The 26,582-nt window shown below is 43.0% G+C and overlaps 2 protein-coding genes across 6 annotated transcripts; one reads left to right on the forward strand and one right to left on the reverse strand.

Moving 5' to 3' along the window:
- The window catches only part of Erich1 (glutamate-rich 1), a gene marked incomplete at its 5' end in the record, with an annotated part of 52,793,804 nt that overhangs the window by 21,937,801 nt on the left and 30,829,421 nt on the right, over positions 1–26,582 (forward strand).
- Rwdd4 (RWD domain containing 4) lies at positions 8,159–26,540 on the reverse strand. 6 transcript variants are annotated; one of them, NM_001034994.1, is made up of 8 exons: positions 26,266–26,498; positions 23,321–23,401; positions 17,806–17,915; positions 17,572–17,719; positions 16,290–16,407; positions 12,883–12,932; positions 12,746–12,748; positions 8,159–10,307 (listed from the first exon to the last, which is right to left on the reverse strand). In NM_001034994.1, exons 1-8 carry the CDS (start codon positions 26,287–26,289, stop codon positions 10,275–10,277), a joined length of 567 nt encoding a protein of 188 aa, NP_001030166.1. In that variant the 5' UTR covers positions 26,290–26,498; the 3' UTR covers positions 8,159–10,274. The 6 variants fall into 6 exon arrangements, with proteins under 6 accessions (NP_001030166.1, XP_087445123.1, XP_087445120.1 ...); XM_087588997.1 differs by lacking the exon at positions 12,746–12,748 and having other exon boundaries at positions 17,806–17,911; positions 26,266–26,540; XM_087588994.1 differs by lacking the exon at positions 12,746–12,748 and having other exon boundaries at positions 26,266–26,540.

Below are 26,582 nucleotides of genomic sequence, written 5' to 3' on the forward strand. Positions count from 1 at the left end.
TCAGCGTTTCAGCAGTAATAAGAAAGAAGTCACCATGTCTGGAGAAGGAAAATCACCCGAGGGGTACAGTTTACAAATACGAAATTAGAACCCGATAATCAACTGCTTCTAAATGATGCTTCTCTTGCACATGGGTGAAGAGGAGGAGTCTGTTTCTGTTTTTAATGACCGACTCAACACGGTAGCAAAGCCTGTGTTCTGCCGTAAAGCTTGACGTAATCAGAATGACTCAGGCACAGCCAGTTCTGCAGTGCAGGAAAGGAATCCCCGGGGTGCTTCTTCCACAGGGTACATGATTTTGCTCCATATTGAAAAATAAAATTATGCAGAACCCATTTGCTGACAATTTAAGGTGTTGGATGCTTGTTCTGTTTGCTTTAATCTCAGCCTGAACACTCTTGGGACTTTTATCCTGCTACATCTGTTGGAGGCTGGAGCGGGCAAGGCTCTCAGGATGCTGGCTGTCTGATTTGTCAGAGTTCATCCTTACTGATTCTGATACTTTTGATCCCATCTAAGCAGCACTAGGGATACACACGAGGTCATACAGTCTGAGTCTGCTCACCTTCGAGCCAGGTAGCAACTTAAGGCTGAGAAAAGTGACTTTTGATTTGTTTTCCATAGAACGCCGGGATTTTATACTACGGCCTACCCTTACAGAGCCACTTACGGGTTCTAACGCAAGTTGGCATCTCATAGAACACTGTCTAGTCTTGGAACGTATACGACATCCATTCTCTTTTGTTCAAAAAGAGGCCGCCAACATTCGACCCAATTGCTTCATAACCAATGGGTTGTGAACCAGTTTGGAAGCAAACACACTTGGGAAGGTATGGTTTTTTTCCCTCTCATTTTACATGTCTATACAGTATGAGAGGTGAGACTTTATAGACTGGGCAATCCCTGATATTGATATTTAAGGATATTTGAGCTGGAGAACAAAGGTGATAAGAGTATTTATTCTCTATCATTTCCCTGTCCCTGTCCCCCCTCACTCCCCTCTGGAACTGAGGATCAGTCTCAGGCCCTATAGCTTGCTGGGTATGAACTCTATCACTGATAACCCCCTACTCCTGGTTGTTTGACACATGGTTTCCTGTACCCCAGGCTGGACTTGAACTTGTGGAGCTACTAGAAACTCGATCCTCCTGTCTGCTTCCCCAGTGCTGGGATTATATAGGCACAAACCACTATTCCTGGTTCATGCAGTGCTGAATCAAACCCAGGGCTTTCATGCATGTTGTGTAAGAGCTCTGGCAGCTGAGCTGCTCCCCCCAGCTGAGCTGCTCCCCTGAGCTGAGCTACTCCCCTGAGCTGAGCTGCTTCCCCCCAGCTCAGCTGCTTCCCCCAGCGCGCTCCCCAGTCTACCCCACCTTGACATTTATTGTAGTCTCCAGGGCTAGTCTTAGGCTGTCCTGGTTCATTGCTGTCAGCTAGACATACTCCAGAGTCTTCTGGGAACAGGGAACCTCAGTGGAGGAACTGCCACCATTAGATTGGCCTGTGGGTGGAGCCACCTCGAGGCAGGTTGTCCAGGGAGAACTAAGAGAGCAGCCAGTAGTTTCGGGGGTGCTCCTTATTCTCATCAAGAGGAGGACTCCAACCCACAGAAGGGTAAGAAGTAACCAGGCTCCAAAGAAAGATGACTAGGCCAGCAAATGAATGGATGTGTCACCGTTGCGGAAGGAGACATGATGAACCAGAACGTGACAGCGTAGCAGCTCAGTGTGGTAGAACCAGTCCCCTTGACTCCAAGTGCTGTGGGATGGGCCCAATGGCAGCTCTGTTTATGATGATGCTTACGTGCATGTGGCTGTGGAATACAGGCAGGCTGCCACCCACCCACCACACCCGGCTTTCAATCTGTATTTTGCTTATTTATTGTTTGTAAATGATCTTACTTAGTTTTGTGCCACTTTGGAATGTGTTTACTAAGCCGTTGTTGGGCTGTTTCAGCAAGGACTTTTTTTTTTCTAGTTAGTCTGTGTGTTTGGTTTGCCTTAAGAAATTGACTAGTAGGGTTAGAGAGATGGCTCACTGTCAAGAGCACTGACTGCACTCCTAGAGGTCCTGAGTTCAATTCCCAGCAACCACATGGTGGCTCCCAACCATCTGTAATGGGATCTGATGCCCTCTTCTGGTGTGTGAAGACAGTGACAGTGAACTCACATACAAAGGAAGGAAGGAAGGGAGGAAGGAAGGAAGGAAGGAAGGAAGGAATGAATTAGCTAGTAGTGGCACACACCTTTAATCCCAAAACTCAGGAGGCAAAGGCAGGTGGACCTCTGTGAGTTCAAAGCCAACCTGCTTTACACAGTGAGTTCCAGGACAGCCAGGGCTACATAGTGAGACCCTGTCTCAACAACAACGAAATTAAAAACCACAGCACCAAAACCAAAATAAAAAAGACTTTGGTTTCTCTTTCTTTAAAAATCCCTTTGAGGGTATAAAGATAAGGCCTAAGGGCCCTGGATGATCTCAGATTTGATTCTGAGAACCCACGTGGTGGCCCATAACCATTGGCAACTCCAGTGCTAGGAGGTCTGACACCCTCTTATGGCCGCCAATGACACCAAGCACACACGATATATAAACATAAATATAGGCAAAACATTCATACACCAAAAATGAAATAAATGGATTTTTTAGAAAAATTATTTGCAGTTGGTGGTAGTGTACACTCCTAATCTCATCGGATGGGAGGGAAGAATCGAAAGTTTAATCAACCAACCAATCAGTTAATTCTAGGATTATCTAACATGGCAGTATAATTTTAGGGAGATTTAATATTTGCATATATTTCCCAGTGGCCCAGTGTCAAACACTAGAAATCATTGTTGCCTTTCCCTCCCACTGACAAGCTCTGTCGGTGTTCCTCTCAGTCTAAAACCAGAAGCCTCTCCATCCGACATCAATTGCCCCGTGTTAGATCTCCCTGCCCTCTCTCTTTGCCTCAGTCACTCAAGCAGAGAACGCATTGTTCAAACACGATCACACCTCTGTTGAAGCCCCACAGGGTCTCTTCCTCATTCAGTGAGATACAAAGCTGTCAGTTCAAACCTGAGGTGTGTGAGCCTGAAGAGGACTTCCTGGAGCACACGCAATAGCCAGGTCAAAGGTCACAAGACAGGTCACAGTGAACAAGGTCACAGACAAGGGCCACAGAATCATCTGCCTGGAGTGGGAATGGAGGTAAGAGGCACACAGCAGAAAGGTCTTGATGAAACTTGATGGATGACTTTGAGACAGAGTTTCACTATGTAGCTAGTCCTGACTGGCCTGGAATTCTTTCTCTACAATAGGCTGGCCTTGAACTCAAGTAGTCTGCCAGCCTCTGCCTCCTGAGAGCTGAGATTAAAGATGTGTGCCTCCACACCAGGCCGTGTATGACTTTTAATGAAGCAATATTTTCAAACTTAAACTGGAAAGAAAAATCTTGACACTCAGGGACAACTGAGCAGACGCCACTGGTCAGCATGTGGTAGGAATTAGGCTTTTCTTTCAGCAGATGGACAGAAATCCCTACATTCCAGACTCCATAACTTCTCAGTTATTCCCGGGGGATTTTAATGAAAGCAACTCACATTTGTCAATTTAAAAGTTAAATGCCTTTGGAGGGCATTTGTCAAGTGAAATGGAAAACTAATGAATAGTAGATATCCAGAAAAGGATTCTGAGGAGACAAGACAGTCAAAGGATGTGGGGGCGAACTGTGTAATCCACTGAAGGAGTCTCAAGGTGACTCTCCCCAGGTGACAGGGGTCTAAACGTAACCAAGCTTAACAGGGGTCCATGACCCTAAGTGAGCCTGGCCACAGGCAACCCGAATACCTTTGGTCTTCTGAAGAAAAAAAACTCACAGGCCGTCCAGCTTCACCTTGCAGTGTGAGCAGATTCCTCAGAACTGGCGTTCCCCGTAGTTCTGAGCTGTCTGATGGGATGTTGGGAACTGAACCTCGGTCCTCTGCAAAAGCAGTAAACATTCTTAATCTTAACTGCTGAGCCGTGACTCTGCCCTGAAGGCCTTTCTCCATACATTTCTGTGCTTTACAATCCTTCATAATATTTAAAAAGATTTGTGGGCTGGACAGATGGCTCAGTGGTTTAGAGCACTGGCTGCTCCACCAGAGGTCCAGAGTTCAAATCCCAGCAATCATATGGTGTCGCACAACCATCTATAATGGGCTCTGATGCCCTCTTCTGGTGTATATGAAGACAACGACAATGTTCTCACATATAAAATAAATATTTAAAGATTTATTTGTTCATTGTGTTTGTGCGTCTGAGTGTACCACATGTATTCAGGCGCCCAGGGAGTCCAGAAGATGGTGACAGAGCCCATGGTTCTAGAGTTACAGTCTGCCCTGTGCAGCTGCTGGGAACCCAACTTTGATTCTCTGAAAAAGCAGAACACACTCTTATCCATTGTCCTGTCTCCCCTTCCTCTTCCTCCTCCTCTTCTTCCTTCTCCTTTTGGGTGCCGAGGCTAGAGCAAGGTCACATTGAATTTCACACAGCTTCAGGCAGAATGTTTTAAATACATGTGCTATGGACAAAGCTCAGTGGTAGGACAATGGCCCAGCATGCATAAGGCCCGAGGCTCAATTTCCAGCAAAATAAGTAAGTAAGTAAGTAAATAAATAAATAAATAATATTGTTTTTAATTTGTATCTTTCTCGTGGATATTTTCCTACTTTTCTAAGATAACGCTTCTTTTATTAAAGAAAGAAGAAAGGACAGCCTACAGGTCAGAGCCTCAGCAGGCTAAACCCCAGCTTGCTACATCACAGAGACCTGGAATCACAAGTGGAAAAAACAGCAGGGTGAGGCCATTTCCTGACTGTTTGAACTGGGCCATTGTCCCATTAGAACAATTTATTGTAGAAACCAGATTCGTGCAGGAAACTCAGCAAACGGAGACAGCGGGAGAACAAAACATATTTTTTTGATTTTTTGGTCCTCATCTGTTAGAGATCGGAACCATTAGAAGAATATGCCTTGTTGGGGATTTAGCTCAGTGGTAGAGTGCTTGCCTAGCAACCGCAAGGCCCTGGGTTCGGTCCCCAGTTCCGAAAAAAGAAAGAAAGAAAAAAAAAAGAATATGCCTTTGCCTGAGATGACCCCTTGGACTCTTCCCATCAACAACAATCCTTCCTTGAGCATTGTCATTGTTCCGTGTACAAAGCCATTCCCAGTCCCACTCTTACGGGCAGTGCTGTGGCTTTCCTTACTTGATCATCGGGAACAATAAAAGTCCTCCGTGCTCCAGAGGCAAATTAGGTTTTTACATTTTTGCATCTTCACAGTCAGTGGCTTCTAGATTCTCATTTTCACCTAATAAGTTTGACGTCATGACCGGTACCCTCCACCACCCTCACCAGCACGGAAACCCAAGCAAGCTCTCACAGAGAAAGCGACCCCATGAAAGGTAGAGGGCATGCTGGTACAAAAACAATGCAGTTTGAAAGATGCACTCTGGATTTTGTAGCAAAACACTGAATTCTAAGACACAGCCTTGCCAGACCGTCATTCCTATTGCTTTTAATTTTGTGGAAATTCTATGTTAAAAAAAAAGGAGTCTGTCAATAGCAGGAGTTTTTGTTTTTTGTTTTTTGTTTTTTCCGGAGCTGAAGACAGAACCCAGGGTGGCCTTGCGCTTGCTAGGCAAACGCTCTACCACTGAGCTAAATCCTCAACCCCAATAATGGGAGTTTAAACATTCTATTTTTAAACAGGCTCTCTGTAGCCCACGCTGGCCTCAAACTCTCCGAGATCCTACTGCCATTGCCCCTCAAGGCATGAACCACTTTTGCCCCTCAAACTCACAAGGCTCAAGCCACCACACACAGTCTCAGTTTATTGTTCTTCTGACTACCACATCATCCTCTGGAAAGACTGCCCAAATCTTGCATACTTGTCTTAAGAAATAAAGTGTGGGTTTGGGCACATCTCTAGTCCCCAGCAGAAACTGGGGTTAGATTTATCCAATTAATCTAACCTGTCGTGGCCAGTGAAGAAATGATATGGGATGAATGAAGTTTTAATGCTGAAATCTACAAGGAAAAAAAATCTAAATTAGAGGTTTAGCATTAGTTTCACTCAACAGGGTATTTATCTGGCTTGACTTACCTCCTCCTGCACGTTAATTTCAGTGATTGTGTTTTTCACCGACAAATTCTGTATAGGGCATTCCTGCTTGATTTTTAAGTTTCTTGAAACATATGCAATTTAAAATACTTAGGAGTAGAGCTGGAGAGATGGCTCAGTGGTTAAGAGCACTGGTTGTTCTTCCAAAGGATCCAGGTTCAATTCCCAGCACTGACATGATGGTTCACAACTGTCTGTAATTCCAGCTTTAGGGAATCTGAAACACTCACACAGTCGTACATGGGAGCAGAACACCAATGTACATAAAATAAAAATGGTAAGTTACTGAAACAAATACTTAGGGTGTGGGAATGCCACTATATCCTGGTGGCTCTTAGTCCTCAAGCTTTGCTCGTCAGGTTCTTACAGGACGGTGCTTGTGGGAAACTGCCCATGATACCTGACGCTGGGCAGACATCCATGTGCTATGTGGATCTATCTGGAGTTGCGTGTTGAATGTGGTTGTTCTAGAGTAGATTTGTGTTCATTTCTATCATATGCCCACATACCTTTGTAATTTGGGTGTCATTTAATATTTTTTTCTTTTTAAATAGTATATTTTATTAATTTTGTGTGTGTGTGTGTGTGTGTGTGTGTGTGTGTGGTGAAGTATCATAGAGCGTGTGGCAATCAGAACGATCAATTCTCTCTTTTTACTGATCTAGTCCCAGAGGTAAGCACCTTTACCTGCTAAGGCCTTTAGTAAGATCTTATGTGAAAGTTTGTTTTGTATTTTTCATACTGCCTTAGTAACCTTGACATCACAATGACAAACACCCAACAACACTGACGAAGAAGACATTGTGGTTCAGGATTCAGGGGATGGTCTCATGGTGGGGAAGGCACAGGGGTGACAGGATGAAGACATGTGCTCATTACAGTGGAAATGAAGCAGAGAGCTTGGGGTGGAGTTGGGAGCCTGTCCAGAGAACCCACAGTTCCAGCCTTGCCTACTGCCTTGAGCTAGGCTGGTTCCTCTTTCCAAAAGTTCCACAACCTTCTCGAACAGCGCTACCAGCTGGGGAACATGTGTTCTAACACATGAGCCTGTGGGGGGTCATTTCATACTCAAGGGATAACAATTACTAAGGGGCAGGATTTGGGCTGAAATCCTGTAGGGAGAATTTTGGAGTTTTGGTTTCTTTAAAAAATGCATAAGTATTTTATGTTTTTGTTTTAATCCCAGGGGTTGGATATGGGGCTGCTTCAGATTGTCCACAGCGGATGACTGTGATTTGCCTTGTGCTCTGGCAGATATGTGGTTTTGCTGCAGACAGTTTCTGTGATTGTGTGACGTTTGGAATTCTGGAAACTTTTCAGAAGGTTATATAGCTGCTACAGCCCTGAAAGGTTGGTTATTAGTTGCTGTTGGTCACGGTTTGTTAAGTAGTGGTGTTCAAAGAAGAAGGAAGAAATTAGATATCCTGATAGTGAAGATCAAACTTGCCCCAAGGAACTAGAAGACCCTAACCAGCAGGAAGTAGCCTAACATTACATCACTTCCTCTCCATTCTCTCCTTTCTCTCTCCCCTATCTACCGTTAGGGAGTTGAAAGGGTGGAGAAGGGTGGAAGAAAGAACCCACACGATAGTAAAAGACAAGTTACAGGATCCGAGTGTGTGGTAACTCTTGGATGCAGCGTGTGCTGATAGCATATGTATTTGTGTATCGCTAGCCCTCCATCAGAACAGAAGCTCAGGGTGGGGCCTCTCACTCAGGGCCCTGGCTGGACAATGGGTCTGAGTTAGTAATGTGCAGACAGGTGTGCGTAGCTTCCAGTACTAGGCTGACCGGAAGCGCAAGCTGCTTTAACTTCCATTGCAATTTCCATCTACTTATTTTGGGTATTCCTTACTTTCTCTTGAGCTTTTTTTTTTTTTTTTTTTGAATATTTCTTCTTTGAATGGTTCCCAGCAGGAGCACATATCTCACACCATAAGAAAGATAATTTTACTGAAGATTTTAAAAGTTATTCTTTCTGAAGTGATTTGAAATAAACATATAGAAAAAGTCACTGTAATTCAGACTTTATTGCTCATCAGTCACGTCATCACACACAGTTTTAAGTAAACAGACTTTGAGAAAATATACTGGGAGCATTATCAGACCAGCATTATTTTTGATGCAAATGTTCAAGTGTTTATAAGGTAACAAGGGATAGCATTACCACCGTCTGCCCCAGAGATCTATACATTTCATAGAAAAGAGTAAAAATAGTTCATTGGCATTTAACTAGCATTATTGTTTGCAATCTAAGAACCACAATAACTTTGACCAGAGAACCAGAGAAATGACCTTTAGAACAGAACAAAGTACTTTTTTTCTATTACAAAATGTTTCTTGAAAAGAAAAAAACAAATCAAGATGACAATGAAAATGCACAAACAGAAGCTCTCAAAGAAAAGCTGTTGTAGTCTAGGCTTCTCCAATATTTGTCTAGAAAACAAGACAGGCGTGAACAAACTCTCACTGTGACTACAGGTGTGAGCAAACTCTCTCACTGTGACTACACTTACTTTTCAGCTCATACAATTTAACCAGAGCCAAGGGGTAACTTTGTGAAATCCATACATACATCTGCTCTTATGCTTAGGTAACGTCTCTGAAAGTTGATTGGTCTTTAAAACCTGATATAAACTACACAGTGAAGCTTGGTGTTCTAAGAATGTGGAAGCACACACAACCACTGTAATACTAACACACACACACACACACACACACACACACACACCAATACCCCAATACCTGTTCTAGTAAAACTATAGCGAGTTTCCTTTCCTAATGATTTTAAAAACCAAGCATGTATAACAATAGTTCAGCATGTCAAAGATTGGATATATATTATTAAAAAGACACAGAGATTAGGAAACACATTTGGATACTTGAAAAGACACTATAAAAAAAATAACCTACCAAAAAAACAAAACCCCCACAAGAACCAAGCACCGCCCCTCCAGATTCAAAGCGTGTTTAATGTTGACTCCACTGAAAGACCTCTTACCAAACAACAAAACATCACAATAGCAAATATTAGGAATTAAAACCACTGTCTCCAACAGTACAAAAATTAAATATTAAGGCATCTTTTACTTTCATCCTGACCTATGCAGCAAAGAGAAATGTCTTAAATAAGAGCTAGCACTTATTCAAATGCTTCCTAAAGTATTTGGCAAATTTGTTGTTTTTGCTTTGTTTGGTGTGGTGTACGGTCGTGCATGCAAGTGTACCTGGTATTTGTATTTGTGTGCAGATGGGTGTATGCACATGTGCTTGCCCTCAAGGCCAGAGATTTATGTTATATGTCTTCCTCTATTGTTCTCTACCAGAACCAGGAGCTCAAAGATTCAGCTAGACTGTCAGGCCAGCAAGCACCAGGGCTCCTCCTGTCTCCGCCTCCCCAGCTCTGGGTTCCAGGTGCAGGCCCGGTTTTTTGTGTGGGTGGTTGGGGATCTGAACTCAGGTCCCCAGGCTTGCACAGCAAGCCCTTGACTGACTGAACCATTTCCCCACCCCCTTAATTTTCTTCTTATATTCCTTTATTATTCACATAATTGAAAGCTTTCATGATCACACACCTGCATCCAATCTAAAAGGATACATAATTATCAATTTATTTAGGAAAAGCAATTCGCTATTGAAAATAAAGAGCAACTACAGAGTCACATAAAGCTCAACACCCGTACTCAGACTTCTCTGAATCGACTTACGTTTTGCTACCTAGGCAAAAGGCGAGCCGCTGTAGTATGGGTCACACCTCGGATGCCAGAGACTTGGAACTGGGCTCTGCTGAACTGAGAGTTCAAACATGCTTTTGTTGGCCTTTAGAAATGATCACATGGCTTGGGTCAGATGGCTAAGTGACCGCTGACTTCACTCTGTGGAGCCATCCACTGGCGATGATGCTCGACAGCTTCAGAAAGTACTCTGAACAAGTTACACTTTGACCTTTTATTAAGGCGAGTTTGTGAAGATAAATTTACTACAACCAAACCCCTTCATGAACCTTCCGCTTATATTTTTTCAAGACACACACAAGAGAACATGTCCTGTAAAGAGCCACTCAGTACCAGAACTAAAGGAAGGAGAGATGCTGAGCCGGGCTGCGCTCGCCCTGGTGCAGGGGCTTGCTACTCGTCATCTTTAGAGCCAGATTTGCTTAACTGATTAAAAAAAAAAAAGATACAAGTATTAAGTGGAGACAATCTGCAGTATCTGAGTCATTGTTTCTAATCAGAATCAAAACTAAATAAGTAATGGGAAAGACAGATCAAGTCATGGGAGCTTAAATTGTAACTGTTTCTATATGTAACCATTTCTAACCCTAGGTGAAGTTACTTCCAACGGGTATAAAAAACAACCCCAAAGCTGGGTTCAGCAGAGCAAGGTTATATGGGGGAAGATCTGGCGCAGCTTTCTAAGAATAAATCAAACCCGAACCGAGCCTATAAAAGGTAGCTTGCTAAATGAATGCCATTCTTCTATTCCGTCTTCTATCATAGGCTTCATTTTGTTCGCCCAGGCTTGATATTTTTGCTGATAATATAGTCTGCGAATCATGCTATATTGATAATGTCTAGTGCTTTCTCGGTAACTAGTGCTGTTCTAAGTGTTCTGGTGAACACATTAACTCCATAGGAGCCTTCTTTTCTATCACACTTTATTAGAAGTGTGAGACCTGAGATACAGTTGTCCTAAAGCATCTGGCTGCGGGGCAGAAGAACAGGCTCCCACCCGGGGCAATCTGACTCTGCTGGCCTTGGTTGTAACTCCTCAGACACCATGTCATGCATGTGTCAATACAACAAAGCGGGGCAGCAATAGATGATAAACTATTATGTTTTATAAATTTACACATTATTGTGTGTATTGGTGTGTGCACATGCGCATGTGAGGGTGCATGAGTGTGCCCAGGTGTGTCTGTGGAGATTCAAGGAGCACTTGTTCTGACTTAGTTCTTTTTTCCTACCAAGTGGGAGCTAGGGATTGAACTCTGGCCAACAGGCATGACACCAAGTGTCTTTACCTGTAATGTGTATATTCATGGTGATGGAGACCTATATCATCAGACCAAAAGGTGAATTCTTCCTTTTGTAAATTTAGATTTTTTTTTTTTGGTTCTTTTTTTCGGAGCTGGGAACCGAACCCAGGGCCTTGCGCTTCCTAGGCAAGCGCTCTACCACTGAGCTAAATCCCCAACCCCATAAATTTAGATTTTTTTTTAAAAAAAGTGTACATGTAGTGTATGTGTGTGCTATGCATAGACGTGTGTTTGTGTGAATAAAAAAAATTGCTTTAATAAAATAAGCCACCTTACAGATAACAATTCTTAAACTTTAAGTGTGAAACCATAACTTAACAAATTTTAAATCTGCTTTTTTTTTTTCTGGTAAAAATCTTAAGGAAGAGTTGGCAAATTTGGGGAGAAACTGATTAATTCTCAAACCACACAAACGTGATTCTGAATAGGATAACCACCCATCACCACAGATCAATCCCATTGTATACCACATGATGAATACCGTGGGAGCCGGGGCTGCAGAGACACCTCCGTGGCTAAGAGCTCTTGCTGCTCTTGTGAAGGACCCATGTTCAGTTCCTAGAACCCACATTGGGCAGCTCACAACCAACACAGATGGTGTACACACAAGCAGGCACATATGCACACACTTGTAAATGGCCAAGAAAATGATTGCTAAGCCAGACGACCCTTCAGTCTCCAGGACCTACAGGGTAGGAAAGAACCAATTCCTCCAAGTTGTCCTTGGGTCTCCACACCCATGGTAAATAATGCAATAAAACAATTTTGAAGAATACTGTGGGAAACTATGGCACCATGAAGGGTAAAAGTTCCCAAACACAGGGATATTGCTAAATATCCTGTGGATATTGAAGGAATTAAAGACTTTCTGTTTTTAAACGTGTTACAGCTGCTGCATTTAGAATTAAAACTAACATTCATTCATATAAAACTAATAATAAACCTATAATGCAACAACCCAACCATTTGCGTGTATATATGTGCGTGTGTGTGTGCATGTGTTACATGTTTGTGTGTGCATGTGTTACATGTTTGTGTGTGTATGTATTACATGTTTGTGTGAGTGTGTGCACGATGCCAGTCAAGTGACCTTCTTGATTGTTTTCCTCGTTACTTTTTTAGTCATGGCCTCCCACAAAAGTTAGAGCTCATCAATTTAGCAAGGCTTGCTGGGTAATGAATTCTGCACTTGGCCAGTCTCTCACCCCTAAATGCACGCCACTGAACCCAGCTGTTTATGTATATGGAGGTCTAAACTCGGGGCCTCATATGTGCACAGTAGGCCCTTTACTGACAGAGCTATCTCTCTTCCCTCAGTAATAGCTACACTTTCTAATGAAGACTAGAATGGGGCTGCTTTCCGTCTACTGAGCTCTCTTTATGATCTAGTGCAACAGAAGGTGGCTGGATTCACACAGATCTGCTCTACAGAAACTGATCCTGGGCTGACAGCGCAGCAAAGGGACGAGAGCCAAGCTTCCAGCTCCAGGGCTCTCACTTCTGAGAAAGAACGCCTAACAGGAAGGAAACAGAGAACGTAAAGACTTCAAGAATACTTACATGCTGAATCCAAAAGTGTGAACAGACATCCGGAAAGTCCCGAAGGCAGCAGGAAGAAAAATGAAAAATACACATTTTGTTATTTGATGGCAATAAGTTTTAACAACTTTGAAGGCTTGAGTGTAAGTTTGCTATACCTTCACGACGTCAACCCAGTTCCAGCCTCGAGGGAGTTCCCCTTTGTGATCTGGAAAACAAAATCAGTAACTTTACTACATCTGGTCGGTTAGTTGTAAATGAACTGATCGCCCAGCAAAGAATACTTTTTATACTGTTGCATTGAACAGGTCAATGGCAAGCTGACATCACACACCACGAATGTTATCTTTGTGACCTTAAAGGCCCATCCTGGAGGTAGCTGCAAAGTCTCCGAGACACACCCCCTTTTACATTTACCCCAGATCCACTCAGGACGAAACCTGTTACCAAAAAAGCAAGCAGTGCGATTGACATCATATTGCTCCCACGCAGGTGCAGTCCTGCTTCCCCTGGGCCCTTGGCTCTGAATAGGAGAGAATGTGTCGACAAATGTTTGGCTTCAGGACTAAGAGGACTGCAAGCTAACTTCTATATAGCTTGGCCATGCTCTGACAAAACATTATCTGACGTTCTTCAAAAGGAGCTTCAGTCTATTGCAGCGTTTCTCCACCTATGGGTCACGACCCCCACAGAGATCAAACATCAGATCTTCACGTTACTATTCATAACAGCAGCAAAATTACAGTTACGGAATAGTAATGAAATAATTTTAGAGTTGGGGGTCACTGCAACATGAGGAATCGTATTAAAGGACTGCAACATTAGGAAGGCTGAGAACCAATGCTCGATTGAGAATGCTTGGGACAAAGCTCACAAGGCCTCATATAGAAACACATGGTTTAATCTAGGTTCTCTGCATATGTTATACTTGTGTTGCGTGGTTTTCTTGTGGGATTCCTGTGTGGGAGCGGGGGTTGTCCATGACTCGTTTGCCAACCTTTGGGGACCCTTTCTTTCTGGGTTATCTCCTCAAGCCTTGGTGTGAGAACATGTAGGATCTTATTGTAGCTTGTTTTTTTTTTTTTTTTGGTTCTTTTTTTCGGAGCTGGGGACGGAACCCAGGGCCTTGCGCTTCCTAGGTAAGCGCTCTACCACTGAGCTAAATCCCCAGCCCCTTATTGTAGCTTGTTATGCAGTGTTTAGTTGATGTCTCTGGAAGGCCTGCTCTTTACTGAGAGGGAGTTAGAAGGGCAGAGGTTCGGGAAGAAAGGAGATGCTCAGGGGAGGGACTGGGGAGGGAGAAGAAATGCAATCAGGTGTACTGCATGAGAGAAAAATTAAAAAAAGGAAAAAAGCATGGTTTATAAAATGTTTTCATTTTTTTTTAAATTTATTTATTTATTATATGTAAGTACACTGTACTGTCTTCAGACACACCAGGAGAGGGCATCAGATCTCATTACAGATGGTTGTGAGACACCATGTGGTTGCTGGGATTTGAACTCAGGACCTCTGGAAGAGCAGTCAGTGCTCTAAACCACCGAGCCATCTCTCCAGCCCATGTTTTCATCTTTTAATATTCAAAGTCAAAGAACAATTTAACAAATAGACATTTTATTTAAAAAGTCTTCACTATTAGTGCCAGCAAGACGGCTCAGCAGGTGAGGGACGCGCTGCCTAGCCTGACCCCCAAGTCCAATCCCTGGGCCCCACAAAAGCTGGTCTCTGATCCCCACACAAATACTCATGTGTCCACAGAGACAGGTGTGCGCAAAGGAAAGGGAGACAATTCTTCTACTTCAAACGCCTTCTCTTACTCTTCCTGAAGGCTGCATGTCTCACTTTATGAAGCTTTAAAAAAAACTCACATTTGAAACATGGATTATATGAATTAAAAAAAAAAAACCTCTATAATCTGAAAGTTTTTGAATAGTTTTAGACTTTGGAGCATTTTAGACCTTGAATTTATGACTGCTCAATCAGGAACTATGAAAATATTCCAAATCTGGAAGGTTCTGAACTCTGTGGCCCCAAGCATATGTATAAGACCTGAATTAACTTTCCAGAAAATAATTTAGAAACTAATGATTCTCAGAGAAAGGCAATTCTTATAGGAGCCCGGTTCCTGATGGAAATGTCAGACCAGCCAGTAAGCATCTAAGTCACAGTCACTCGGCACACGGCTGGATCATCAGTTAGGTGCACAGGCTAGCCTGTTTTCTTTAGCATGAACGTTCTCAGTCACACACTCCTCCACTGTCATAATAGGGTGATTAAACCTTAGTAGGGCATCATCAAAGAGGCAAGCGTTGGGGTGGGGGAGACACTGTTTAATGAAAATGACCACAGGCTGTAAGGCATGAGGGGTGACTGCTACAGATGCTAAAATGCTCCAAATGACAATAACCAGAATTCTAGAAAACAGAATGCCATGGCTAATTTCTTTTTCCCTTCAGCTATGTACACTTTACCACTTCCTGACATGCGGGTGAACATCCCGTGGGGTCTTTTATAGCACAATTTCAAAATTGTTGAAAGGACTACTGCAATATTAGTTTCTTTTATTCTACCATCAACAGACATTAAACAAAAATAAACCTATGATCCCTCCATAAAACCCAGGGCAGAGGCTGGAGAGATGACTTGGCAGTTAAAAGCACTTGCTGCCCCTCAATGATAAGAGATTGGTTTCCAGCACCCATGTCAGGATCTGCCTGTAGTTCCAGGGCTGGGGGCTCCAACACTCTTTCTGTGACTCCATGAGCAACATGCATGCACGCACACACGCAGGCACGCACACACGCAGGCACGCACACATGCAGGCACGCACACACGCACACACCTTTATGTAAATGTGTGTGTCCATACAACAACACTCTTCTTTTCCCTAGTTGGGAAAATTCAGATGGATGCCCATTTGCCAATCTAAGAGGAAGAAGAAGGAGCAGACATAGCTGTTGATTGGAGCTGAAGCTTATAATCCTTTCCTGGAGGAGTCTGTTCTCATATACACGGGAATTCTTTTCTGAAGACTTATTGTATAATCAAGTTAATTATAGGGGAAAAAAAATTAAACAACTATGCTAAGATAGAAGGATGTGCCAGACTCAAGTGGAAACTATTTCACACAGCTTTTACAAGTACACGGGCAAGTAAAATCCCACATGCTACAGTGCTCAGGTAGGACGTGCCTTGTCTATTTTTCTAATGCCCCTCAGTGAGAATATTTGTAATTGCTTTGTGAGTCATTCTCTCAAAGTAGCAATAAATACAGTATTTTTATACTGTGACCAATGGATCTCTGATTCACATGCTCCAAGAATACACTACAGAATTAGCCAGGAAGTGGTGGCACACGCCTTTGATCCCAGCACTCCGGAGGCAGAGGCAGGAGGATCTCTGAGTTTGAGGCTAGCCTGGTCTAGAGTGAGTTATCGGATAGCCAGGGCTGTTATACAGAGAAACTCTATTTTGAACACAAAACAAACGTAAACCTAATCATAGCAAGCAGCACAGTAAACCAACCCACGTCCCGTGTTACCCAAGACAAACAGCAAATGCAAACCTGTTTTATCTGCCAGCTTGCGCTTCTGAGCTTTGGAAAGTTGTTCTTTCTTGTCTTTTTTCTTACTTGATGGGGCTGCGCTGGGAGTTTCAACCGAGATGATATTGGCTATAGGCGTCTACAAGAACAGAAACAGATCTTAGACTCGTACCTGAAAACCTACTGGATTAGAGTGAACACGGATACATCTTGAAGGGAATGGTGGGTTTCTAAATTTACAAAGTAAAAGTGTTGCTGCTGGGGCTGGAGAGATGGCTCAGCGGTTAAGAGCTCTGACTGCTCTTCCAGAGGTCCTGAGTTCAATTCCCAGCTCCACATGGTGGCTCACAACCTTCTGTAATGGGGATCAGATGCCCTATTCTGATATGTCTGAAAAACAGCTACAGTGTACTTATAAATAAAATTATCTTTAAAAAAAAAAAAGTGTTGCTGCTGCTAATCACTCAGTGGCCCAGGGCTCCTCATGCACCACCAGCCTTGCTCCCATTTTCAAGGACACAACGCTGGGATAGCAGTTGAACCAGGAGAAGGAGTCTGACTCTCCGTGTTATGTTGACGATCTGAGGGTCCAACATAACTGTCTAAACCACTGGGCTTGCTGTTACTATTGGTGCCTCTTTAGAGACGTCATACATCCCCCCTTAGATCTTCTTGTTCCCTGAAGAAAATCTTTAACATATTTGGGCTCACTTCTGACTATATAGATCATTTACTTGAGCCTTACCACAGCTGTCTAAAGTAAACACTATTATAACCCACATAACCCTGAGAAACTGGGCACACAGAGATCATGACAACTGACCGAAGTCATAGGGCTAAAAAGGTAGTACAGGAGGATTGGAACCCATATAAGTCTCCAATAGAACCATGACAAGACCGACTCCCCCTTCTTCCCTCCCCCCTCCATTTCCTTCCTTCCTTCTTTCCTTCCTTCTTCCTTTCTTCCTCCGTCAGCACCTTACTATGCAGCCCTGGTTGGCAGAAATCACAGACCTGCCTCTGCCTCCCTGGCTCTGGGATTAAAGACATACACTATTATGCCTTGCTTCAATTTCCATGGTTAGAAGTATTTTAACCTTTGCTGAAGAATGAAAATTGACAGCTCACAATGGCATTCTCTCCATTCAATAGAGGAAAGCCAAGATTCATTGGTCTCATTTAACCCAAATGTCATTCTCTGTTCATGGCAAACACAAAATCTTCTAACTTTCAAAAACCAACTAGTAAAAAATAAAACCGACACGCCCAGGCCAGAACCATCTGTGGCACCAACTGCACTCACTGTGGAACTTCCGGGATGATGGTTCTCCATGAACTGCTCTTTATTGTCTTTAGCATACTCGAACAGCGTGTAGGTCATGGCCGTGCCGAGATTCACTTCTACTGCTTCCTGCAGCTTGGCTAAGATACTCTGCTTCACAGCCGAGGAGCTGCGATACAGAGAAATCATTGTCAAGGGCAAGGAAAAGGGAAGAAAAGGAAGCCGCTGAGAAAACCAGAAAACCAAACTACTCACATGGTGTTGTTAAAAAAGGCGTTCATAGAGATGACCGGAGGCGTCTGGGGGTATGTCTCTGTCCAGGAGATCTCTATTAGAAAGGCTTTGGGATCGCCGTCTTCACCTATCTGAAGAAAAGGGAGTCTTAGGCTTGTGGAAAGTCATCAGGAGAACCACATTACTATCTATGAGGTGGTTCTCTCCAATACTCATGTTCAAAATCTGAGGCATAATATGCTGAGAAGTTACAAGGTACTGGGTAGAGCTGACCAAGGGTGAGGGGACTATGAACAGCTCTGACTTCTGCTTTAGTCCCATCCTGCTCCAGGAAGCCGCCATTTCTGCTGCGGGCTTTTCAATGCTAAGGATACATTTTACATTTTTTTTTTTTTTTTTGTTTCCAATGGGGAAGATAAGACATCAACTACAAGGAACAGATGACAACCGAGCTGAGCTGTGTGTGACAGCACAGGGTCTGGGTGGGGGTGGGGCAGAGGCAGGTGAACCTCTGAGCTTGATGCCAGCTCATATGATGTCTACAGAGAAGCCCTGTGTCAAAAAACACAATCGGGACCTCAGTAGGCGAGAATAATTATGCACAAATTTGAAACACCTTGTCTTGGAGGCTTCTAACTGCTAAATTGCAACAGGCACAAAGAACTTGGCAAGTGATACATGCTGTACAAGTGGGAAGAGACCAGAAAACGGAGTGTAAAACAGACTAGCAAAGCAAAGGGCCGGGGAGAGGGTGCAGTAGCCCTACCCCGCAGAGCAATTCCTGAGAATGCCTTCTGTTTTGTCAACTTTTTATTTAAAGCATCTTTAATCTTCGGGAAAAGCTAAACTGGCACCATAAACGCTCACTGGTATGTATTTACTAAATGCCACATTCCGTTTCTTTGTCATTTCCCTCTAGCACAGAAATGAACATCTACTCCTCTAACATTTTCTTCACTTTGGTTTTGGTTGACGCATTTGAAAGTAATGCAACGTCTTTAGTTATTTATGGGTGAAAAGAAAATAACTCAGGGTATCTTTATAGTGAAAAGACAATCGTCATGCCCCCAAGAATTCAACACATATAAAAATCTCACCCAATAATTATTCATATTCATCCTCCAACTATGCTTAGAGTGCCCTTTAATTGATACCACTCTCACCCCGGAAATCTAAACCCACTAAAGGTATTTTGTAATTCATTGTAATATCTCTCTAGTCTATATTAATAGAACCCTCCTTCGGGCTTTTTAAGTCTTTTTATGATCTTAAGAGTCTAGGCCAGACCCAGGTGTGGTGGCGCAAGCCTTTAATCCCAGCACTCAGGAGGCAGAGGCAGGCAGACCTCTGAGTTCAAGGCCAGCCTGGTCTACAGAGCAAATTCCAGGAGAGTGGGCAGACAGCTACACGTAGAAACGCTGTCTTGGAAAAGAAAAGGCGTCTAGGCAAGTTTTCTTGACTAACATCCCCAGTAGACAACGACCTCCTCTGTTCAGATTCAGATGGACCACCTGGTGAGGAGAGGTGGCACGGTGGCTCTCGCTGCGTCCAATCAGGAGTCACCCCCGGGGACAATGTCTTCACTGTAGAGGTAATGAAGTAATCCGTGCAGTACTAACACAAAACTACGTCACCACCCTGTTTCCTAGCAACCTCTGCCTAGAGACTTCAGCATCTGTTAATAACACTTGCTGGAATCAAGCTTTCACTTCCGGGGCCTGTGAGATAGATGGCTTAGTGGGGTAAAGGCATATGCTGTAAATAAAGCCTGATGACCTGAGTTTGTGTGTTGGAACCCACATAGTGGAAGGGAACAAGCAACTCACACGCCCTGTGGCACGCCTGTGCCCCTCCAACAAACACTCACACCAAATAAATGGAAAATAGAAAAAAATTTCACCTCAAATGAGTATTTGCTTCCCCTTTATATTCTGCTCACACTAAGTCTCCTACTTCCTGCTACACTCAGCATCAATGCAAGTTGAGGCCGAGAAACAGCATCAAATAAACGTAGGGCCTCTTGATAGGTCAGCATGAGTCAATCGCAGGCATGATGGATGCAGTAAAAGGTGAGAGAAGATAGACGCTTCAAGTCCTCATCAGGGCTTAGGAGAAACAGACTGCCAAGCTCTCACTGTATTAAAGACAGAGCCAGGACCACTCCTGTCTTCGAAGACACCCAATGGCTTACAAAACTGCAGAATGGATAGCGTTTAAAAGTAAAACGAGGCAGCAAGTGAAGGTGAAATTAAGTCTGCTTCAAACTGAGGGCAGACAGAGACTGGGCAAATGGTCCCAGAGGTTATTTTAGCTCAGATAAGTCACATGAGTAAGAGACGAGAGAGGAACAAGAGTTACAACGTATCTAAAGACAATACTTAAGTGGGGGAAAGACACTGAGATCATTTAGCAGTCTGTTGTGCCTAATAAGTTGACAAAGTTTGGCAGAGGTAGCTCAAGACGAAAGGAGTGGCTGGAGACCTGCCTGGCCGAAATTAAGAGCACCTGCCACATAGGACACACCTTTAATCTCAGCACTCGGGAGGCACAGGCAGGTGGATCTCTGTGAGTTTGAGGCCAGCCTGGTCTACAGAGGGAGTTCCAGGACAGCCAGGGCTACACAGAGAAACCCCGCCTCAAAAAACAAAACAAAACAAAACAAAACAAAACAAAACAAAACAAAACAAAACAAAACAAAACAAAACAAAACAAGAGTATTTGCCACTATTGCAGAGGACTGGGGTTAGTTCCCAAAACTCTCACAGCAGCTTACGAAAGCCAGTTAACTCCAGTTCCCCGGAATATGGAGCCCTCTTTTTGGAAGAGTACCAGGAACACACGATACACACACACACACACAATACATCTAGGCAAAACACTCATATACACAAAATAAAAATTAATCTCTTTTTAAAAGTGGACTTTGATTATGGATCTAAGAACAGAGCCATCATTCTACGGGCAAGAAAAACCCAGAAACCTCTTTAAACAGGCAATGGCAAGACTACTTAAATGTTGAACTGGTGGTGTGTTACGGTGTAAGCAAGAAGTGTGTGGGGCGGGGTGAGGGGAAGGAGGTGGGGGAACAGGGCCATCATTTAGGAGCCTACTCAGCTGCTCTGTGTAAGAACAGAGGGTCCAATGGGGCAGAACCCTGGCTCTCCTCCTCTGACTACTGACGCACTATCTCCAATTTCCTGTTTCACTCTACTGTATAGCAAACATACGTAACCCAGACCATTCTGCATAGTGCACTCAACTGATACCATTAGTGGAGATGTTTAGGAAAGCATATGAGAATCCTCAGAGCCTTTTGGTAAAGAAAAGTAACAGTGTCTGGGAAAATCCAAGAAGGCAGCTGGACTTAAAACAGAAGAGGCCAGGTCTTAATTCCGTCATGACCGCGGTCATTAAGAGTTCCCTGATGGGACTTAGAATCACCCCAGAAACAAACCTCTGGGCATGTCTGTGAGGGGTTTTCTAGGTTATGTTAACTAAGGTAGGAAGACCCAGGATAATGTGGACATCGCTTCGTGGGCATATCCATGTCAGGAGAGTGAGACCTGGTACAAGTGTTCTTTCTCTCGGCTTCCTGACTTTGGGTAAAATATGGGTAAGCCTCACACAGGATGCTTCTGCCACAACTTCCTTGCCACTGATGTGAACCAAAATAAAGTCTTCCTCCCTTCCTTTTGTTTTTTTTAAATGCATTTATTATTACTGTGTATGTGTGATTTGTATGGAGAAATACAAGTCCCACAGTACACAGAGGCCAGGGCTGGGGGCTTGCACAGTAAGTGTTCTTAGCTCTCTGGCCCTCCAGTTGCTTTGTCAGGTATTTGGTTCCAGCAACAAGGAAAGTAACAGTTACAGTTGTTACCCAGATAGAGGCAGTACGAGGCAGTCAGGCCTGAGGGGGACTGGGAACTGCTGTAGATCAGTGCTTCTCAATCTGAGTCTCCACCCCTTTGGGGTTCAAATGACCCTTTTAGAGAGGTCACCCAAGACCAATGGAAAACACAGATATTTACATTATGATTAATAACAGCAGCAAAATTACAGTTATAAAATAGCAATGGAAGTAATTTCATAGTCGGGGGGGATCATCACAACATGAGGAACTGTATTAAAGGGTCACAGCATTAGGAAGGGTGCGAATCACTGCTATAGAAAGTTTATTTCTGGGCTCGAGAGATGGCTCAGAGGTTAAGAGCACCCGACTACTCTTCCAGAGGTCCTGAGTTCAATTCCCAGCAACCACACGGTGGTTCACAACCATCTGTAAAGAGATCCGATGCCCTTTTCTGGTGTGTCTGAAGACAGCTACAGTGTACTTATATATAATAAATGAATAAATAAAAAAAAAACCTAAAAAAAAAAAAAGAAAGAAAGAAAGTTTATTTCCTAACTATACTTGTGAGTCTAAGGTAAGAGAATCAAGAATTCAAACTATCCTGGGCTATATGATAATATTCTGTCTTAAGAAAATGAACAAATAAAAACTCATCTTCTGTCACTGTATACAATAAAGTTTGAGGCTGTATCATTATCAGCTGTGGCAGACTTTAGGCAGCTAGGACTGAGGGGGCCTTCTTTAAGAAGGTAATACCATGCAATTCCTAAGATATCTTTTTTTTTCTTCTTCTTTTTTTTTTTTTTTTTTGGTTCTTTTTTTTCGGAGCTGGGGATCGAACCCAGGGCCTTGCGCTTCCTAGGCAAGCGCTCTACCACTGAGCTAAATCCCCAACCCCCTAAGATATCTTTTACCTTTAACATTTTATAATCAAGTCAAAATGATTTTTACTGTTTTTTTGGTTTTGCTTTGTTTCATTTTGTTTACCTTCTGAGTTAGGCTAGAGTGATGGTTCAGTTGTTAAGAGCGTTGGTTGACCTTCTTAAAGGACTTACGTTCATTTCCCAGCACCTACATGTCAGCTCACAATAGTTGTCCATGACTCTAGCTCAGGGGATCCAATGCTCTCTCACCTGAGCTCTGTAAGCACCGGGCATACATGTGGTACACAGACATAGTTGTTGGCAAAACACCAGACACATAAAATAAAATTATATATATGTGTGTGTGTGTGTGTGTAATATATTTATATACACATATAAATATATGAAATGTATTTTTTACAAGAGATTCTAAATTTAGTTATCAATACCAATATCATAGTGATGTGTTTTCTTTTAAATGTGTCAGGAGGGCTGAAGAGATGGGTGAGTTGCTACTGCTCTTCCAGAGGATCCTAGTTTGTTTTTCAGAACCCACATTTGGTAAATTACAGGTGACTTACAACTACCTGTAATTCCAGCTCTAGAAGACTCGATGCCCTTTTCTGGCCTCTGTAGGCCCCCACAGAGACACACACAACTAATAAAAACAAATTATTTTTAGAAAAACAAAAGTTTCAGAAACAATGGGTATGCAATAACGTTAAAGCACCAAGTGAAAAGACAGAACCAGGTTTTTATAGAATCTCCACATTCTTCTCATTACCACAAAAATGCATGCACTGTACATGCTGTGTCTTACCCTATATTGAAATGAAACTGGACTTAATTCACGGAAGCTTTCATCTCCTTCATAAATAGATCGTAAAGCTTCTAGTTCCATCTGAAAAAACAAACAAATAAACAAAAACAATGGATTTTGTTGAGTGGTATGCCTGGCTTAGAAAGACCTTAGCTTCTCATTCAAACCCACATTACATATAGTTAAGATGTGGCCTAACTTACTGGCCCTAAACCAGGATATATGTGTGCACACCAACACAGTACGATCACATTAACAGCATCTTGAGGGCAGGTGTTGGGCGAAGCTAAGGACTTTTATATTGTATCAGCTCACTTAATTCTCACATAGGCCCTGTGAAGAGTACATTACCATACTTCCTTCTCCATACGGTAGAGGAAAGATTTAGGTTAGAGCAACTTGAAAATATTTTGTCTTTTATCACTCTACTTATGGACACCTAACCCAGTGTATAGAAAATGCACTAAACTTGGAAATGAGAAACGGAAGCACAACGATTTCCTGTTTGGAAAAGAATATCAGTTATATCTAATTATTTCTATAGAGGAACACAAAGCTTAAGTGATATACAACAGCCCCAAGAAAGAAGAGAATCGACAGGATCTATTCCAGGATCTATTCAAGATGGTGGAAGGACTAGACGAGAAGATGCCAATTAGTAACCCCTGCCTGGGATTTATTCTCAATACCGTGGTTCCACAGATGAGAGAGCTCCATCACAGTGACTGAAAGCAGGGTCTTGGAGAAACAAAACCAAGGGTATCTGTTTTCATTTGCAAAAAGATTGATGTCATTAATCCTACAGATTAGAGAGGGGGACCTTGATTTACTCTCCGTGTATGAATTTTAGATTAGATCATAAAGAAACAGGGCATAAGAGCTCAGAATCCTTAGGGTCCAGCAAGCATTACAAGATATAGCTAAATACCCCTTCTCAGAGTGATCGTGTACTTTCAAGAAAAGCACCAGACTCGATCTCTTTAGATTTCAGCAAGGCTCCCTTTACAGATCAGAACAAAAACAATACAAAACAACAAAGAAAAACACAGAAATCCAAACTGGATTCAAGAATGTAACTTCAGCCATAACCCCTTTCCATACTTTAATTAATAACTTGGGCAGGAACAAAAAGAGAAGACAGGCTTGATAAAATGTGTGGATGATGATTGATGAGAAAACGAATCATGACAATGAAAGAATTAAGATGAAGTACTTTTAAATAAAGCTATGATATACTTAACAGGGTAAATATTAACATTATTACATTAAATATTACATTAAAATTGCATCTAATACCTAAATATCAAAGTAGAGGATGAAGGATGAACTGTTATTGTATAAAGCACTCAGGGGATGTTGACAGACAGTAAATCAGAAGACAGTGTGAGGCAACAGTTTCAGCAGAAGCAAACGGAGATTCAGTTCACACACTCAAATCAGGACAGCAAAGGAACTAAGATAAGTGAACAAAAGTGAACTGGAGACATATGATGTCTCTTTTTTTGTTGTTTCATTTTATTTTCAAAGCCAGCATCTTCAAAACTGGGCAGGAAACTATCTTCAAAGATCCAGACACCTATCATGAGGAAGAATAAAACTTCACTGTTGAAATCAAAGGTTCCTGGATGCTGGCACAGTAATTTTGCTAATTAGTAACCCCTGCCAGGAATTTGGTCTCAGATTCTTTAGGTCTGAGGTGGAGTCAGCTACCAGCCATGATGATGAACCATCAGTCAAGTCCATGAACTGGCAGGAATATTTTAGCAGGATATTCAGATACCAATTACCCTATGGATGTTGGGGTCCTTTATGGAGTATTTGTAACCTAGCTTCTTTTAACATCTACATTGTCAGAACATTTTAAGGAACACAGTCAAAATAAACAGCAAATTACTACATCTCTACTACTATACAAGGAGTCTACTGCGACATAAGATTTTTTTTCTATGGGATGGGATTTCTGGAACTACTCCTTTGAACCAGGTTAGTCTCAAACTCTGAAATCGGCCTGCCTGCTGCCTCCCGAAATCCTGGGATTAAAGGCGACCACCTAGAGATTTATCTTCTAATCCTTATTCTACCACACTCACCAAACCGCCCAAGGGTGCTCGAGCACTGTTGACACTTTGCTTTCTCACCTGGACACATTATAGAGTTAGAAAGTTAAATGACAAATAATTTGGGCTGGGGATTTAGCTCAGTGGTAGAGCGCTTACCTAGGAAGCGCAAGGCCCTGGGTTCGGTCCCCAGCTCCGAAAAAAAAAAGAACCAAAAAAAAAAAAAAATGACAAATAATTTATAGTACCTATTCCTTCCGAGTCTATACCAATATATTTTGCAAAACGAACAAACAAAAAAAACCCACCACCACCACCATTACCAACAAAACCCAAAGCACAAACTACAAGATTAGGATTGATATGTGGATGCTCAAAACATTGTATATCTACTCAACAACAGAATGACTGCAGACTTCACTAAGCATCAGGGACTGAAACCAAAACACAGGGTCATTCATTTTTCTCCAGAGATTTTACTTACTCAACCCTTTCTACGAAACCACAAGTTTTAAAATTTAAAGGTGTTCAGATTTTAAGACAGAATAACTGGACACACAAGCGCTAAGCCACAAAAGGGATTTAAGGATGGCCAAGTGCACTAGGGTCGTGGACCAAGGACACTCATCTTAGCAAGAAAATCTAAGGAGACCTTCGGGTTGAAAAAAAAAAAAAAAGACAAATAAGGGAAACGGGAGGTTTAGTCTCACGTGATCCATTCATGCTTGCTGGCCATACGGTTGTCCAGTGCTATCTGGCAGGCGATCCACCAACGTGGGACATCCGGACAGGCAATGAAGGCTCTCAGAGCGAAGGACATGTGCGAAGTCCGGGTGCACCACGTTGGGACCTGGGCCGAGACAGAGGTGACCAGTCCTGGGTTCTCACCTCCTGATCCTCGTTGGCACCCATCGCTCCGGGCGCTCGGCGTTCGCTACCGCGAAGAACGGGCGGGCAGCGGGCGGGAGGCCGAGGCACCCCGTTTCCGCGCCTCGGTCTAGGGAAACCTTCCTTGCAGCCGTGGGTACGACCTCGCGCACTCCCGATCCTCGGCAGCTCCAAGCCACCGGCAATCGGCTTTGGGCCGGGAACCAAGGATCGCGTTAAGTGCAATCGGGAACCAGGATCACGTTAAGGGACACCTAGACCTCTGACCAGCTACTGATGGGCGGTAACGAGGAAGCCCCGCCCCCTCTCACGATCGC

The sequence above is a fragment of the Rattus norvegicus genome, chromosome 16, assembly GCF_021556685.1.
Source record: "Rattus norvegicus strain SHRSP/BbbUtx chromosome 16, alternate assembly SHRSP_T2T, whole genome shotgun sequence".
Taxonomy (NCBI): Eukaryota; Metazoa; Chordata; class Mammalia; order Rodentia; family Muridae; genus Rattus; species Rattus norvegicus.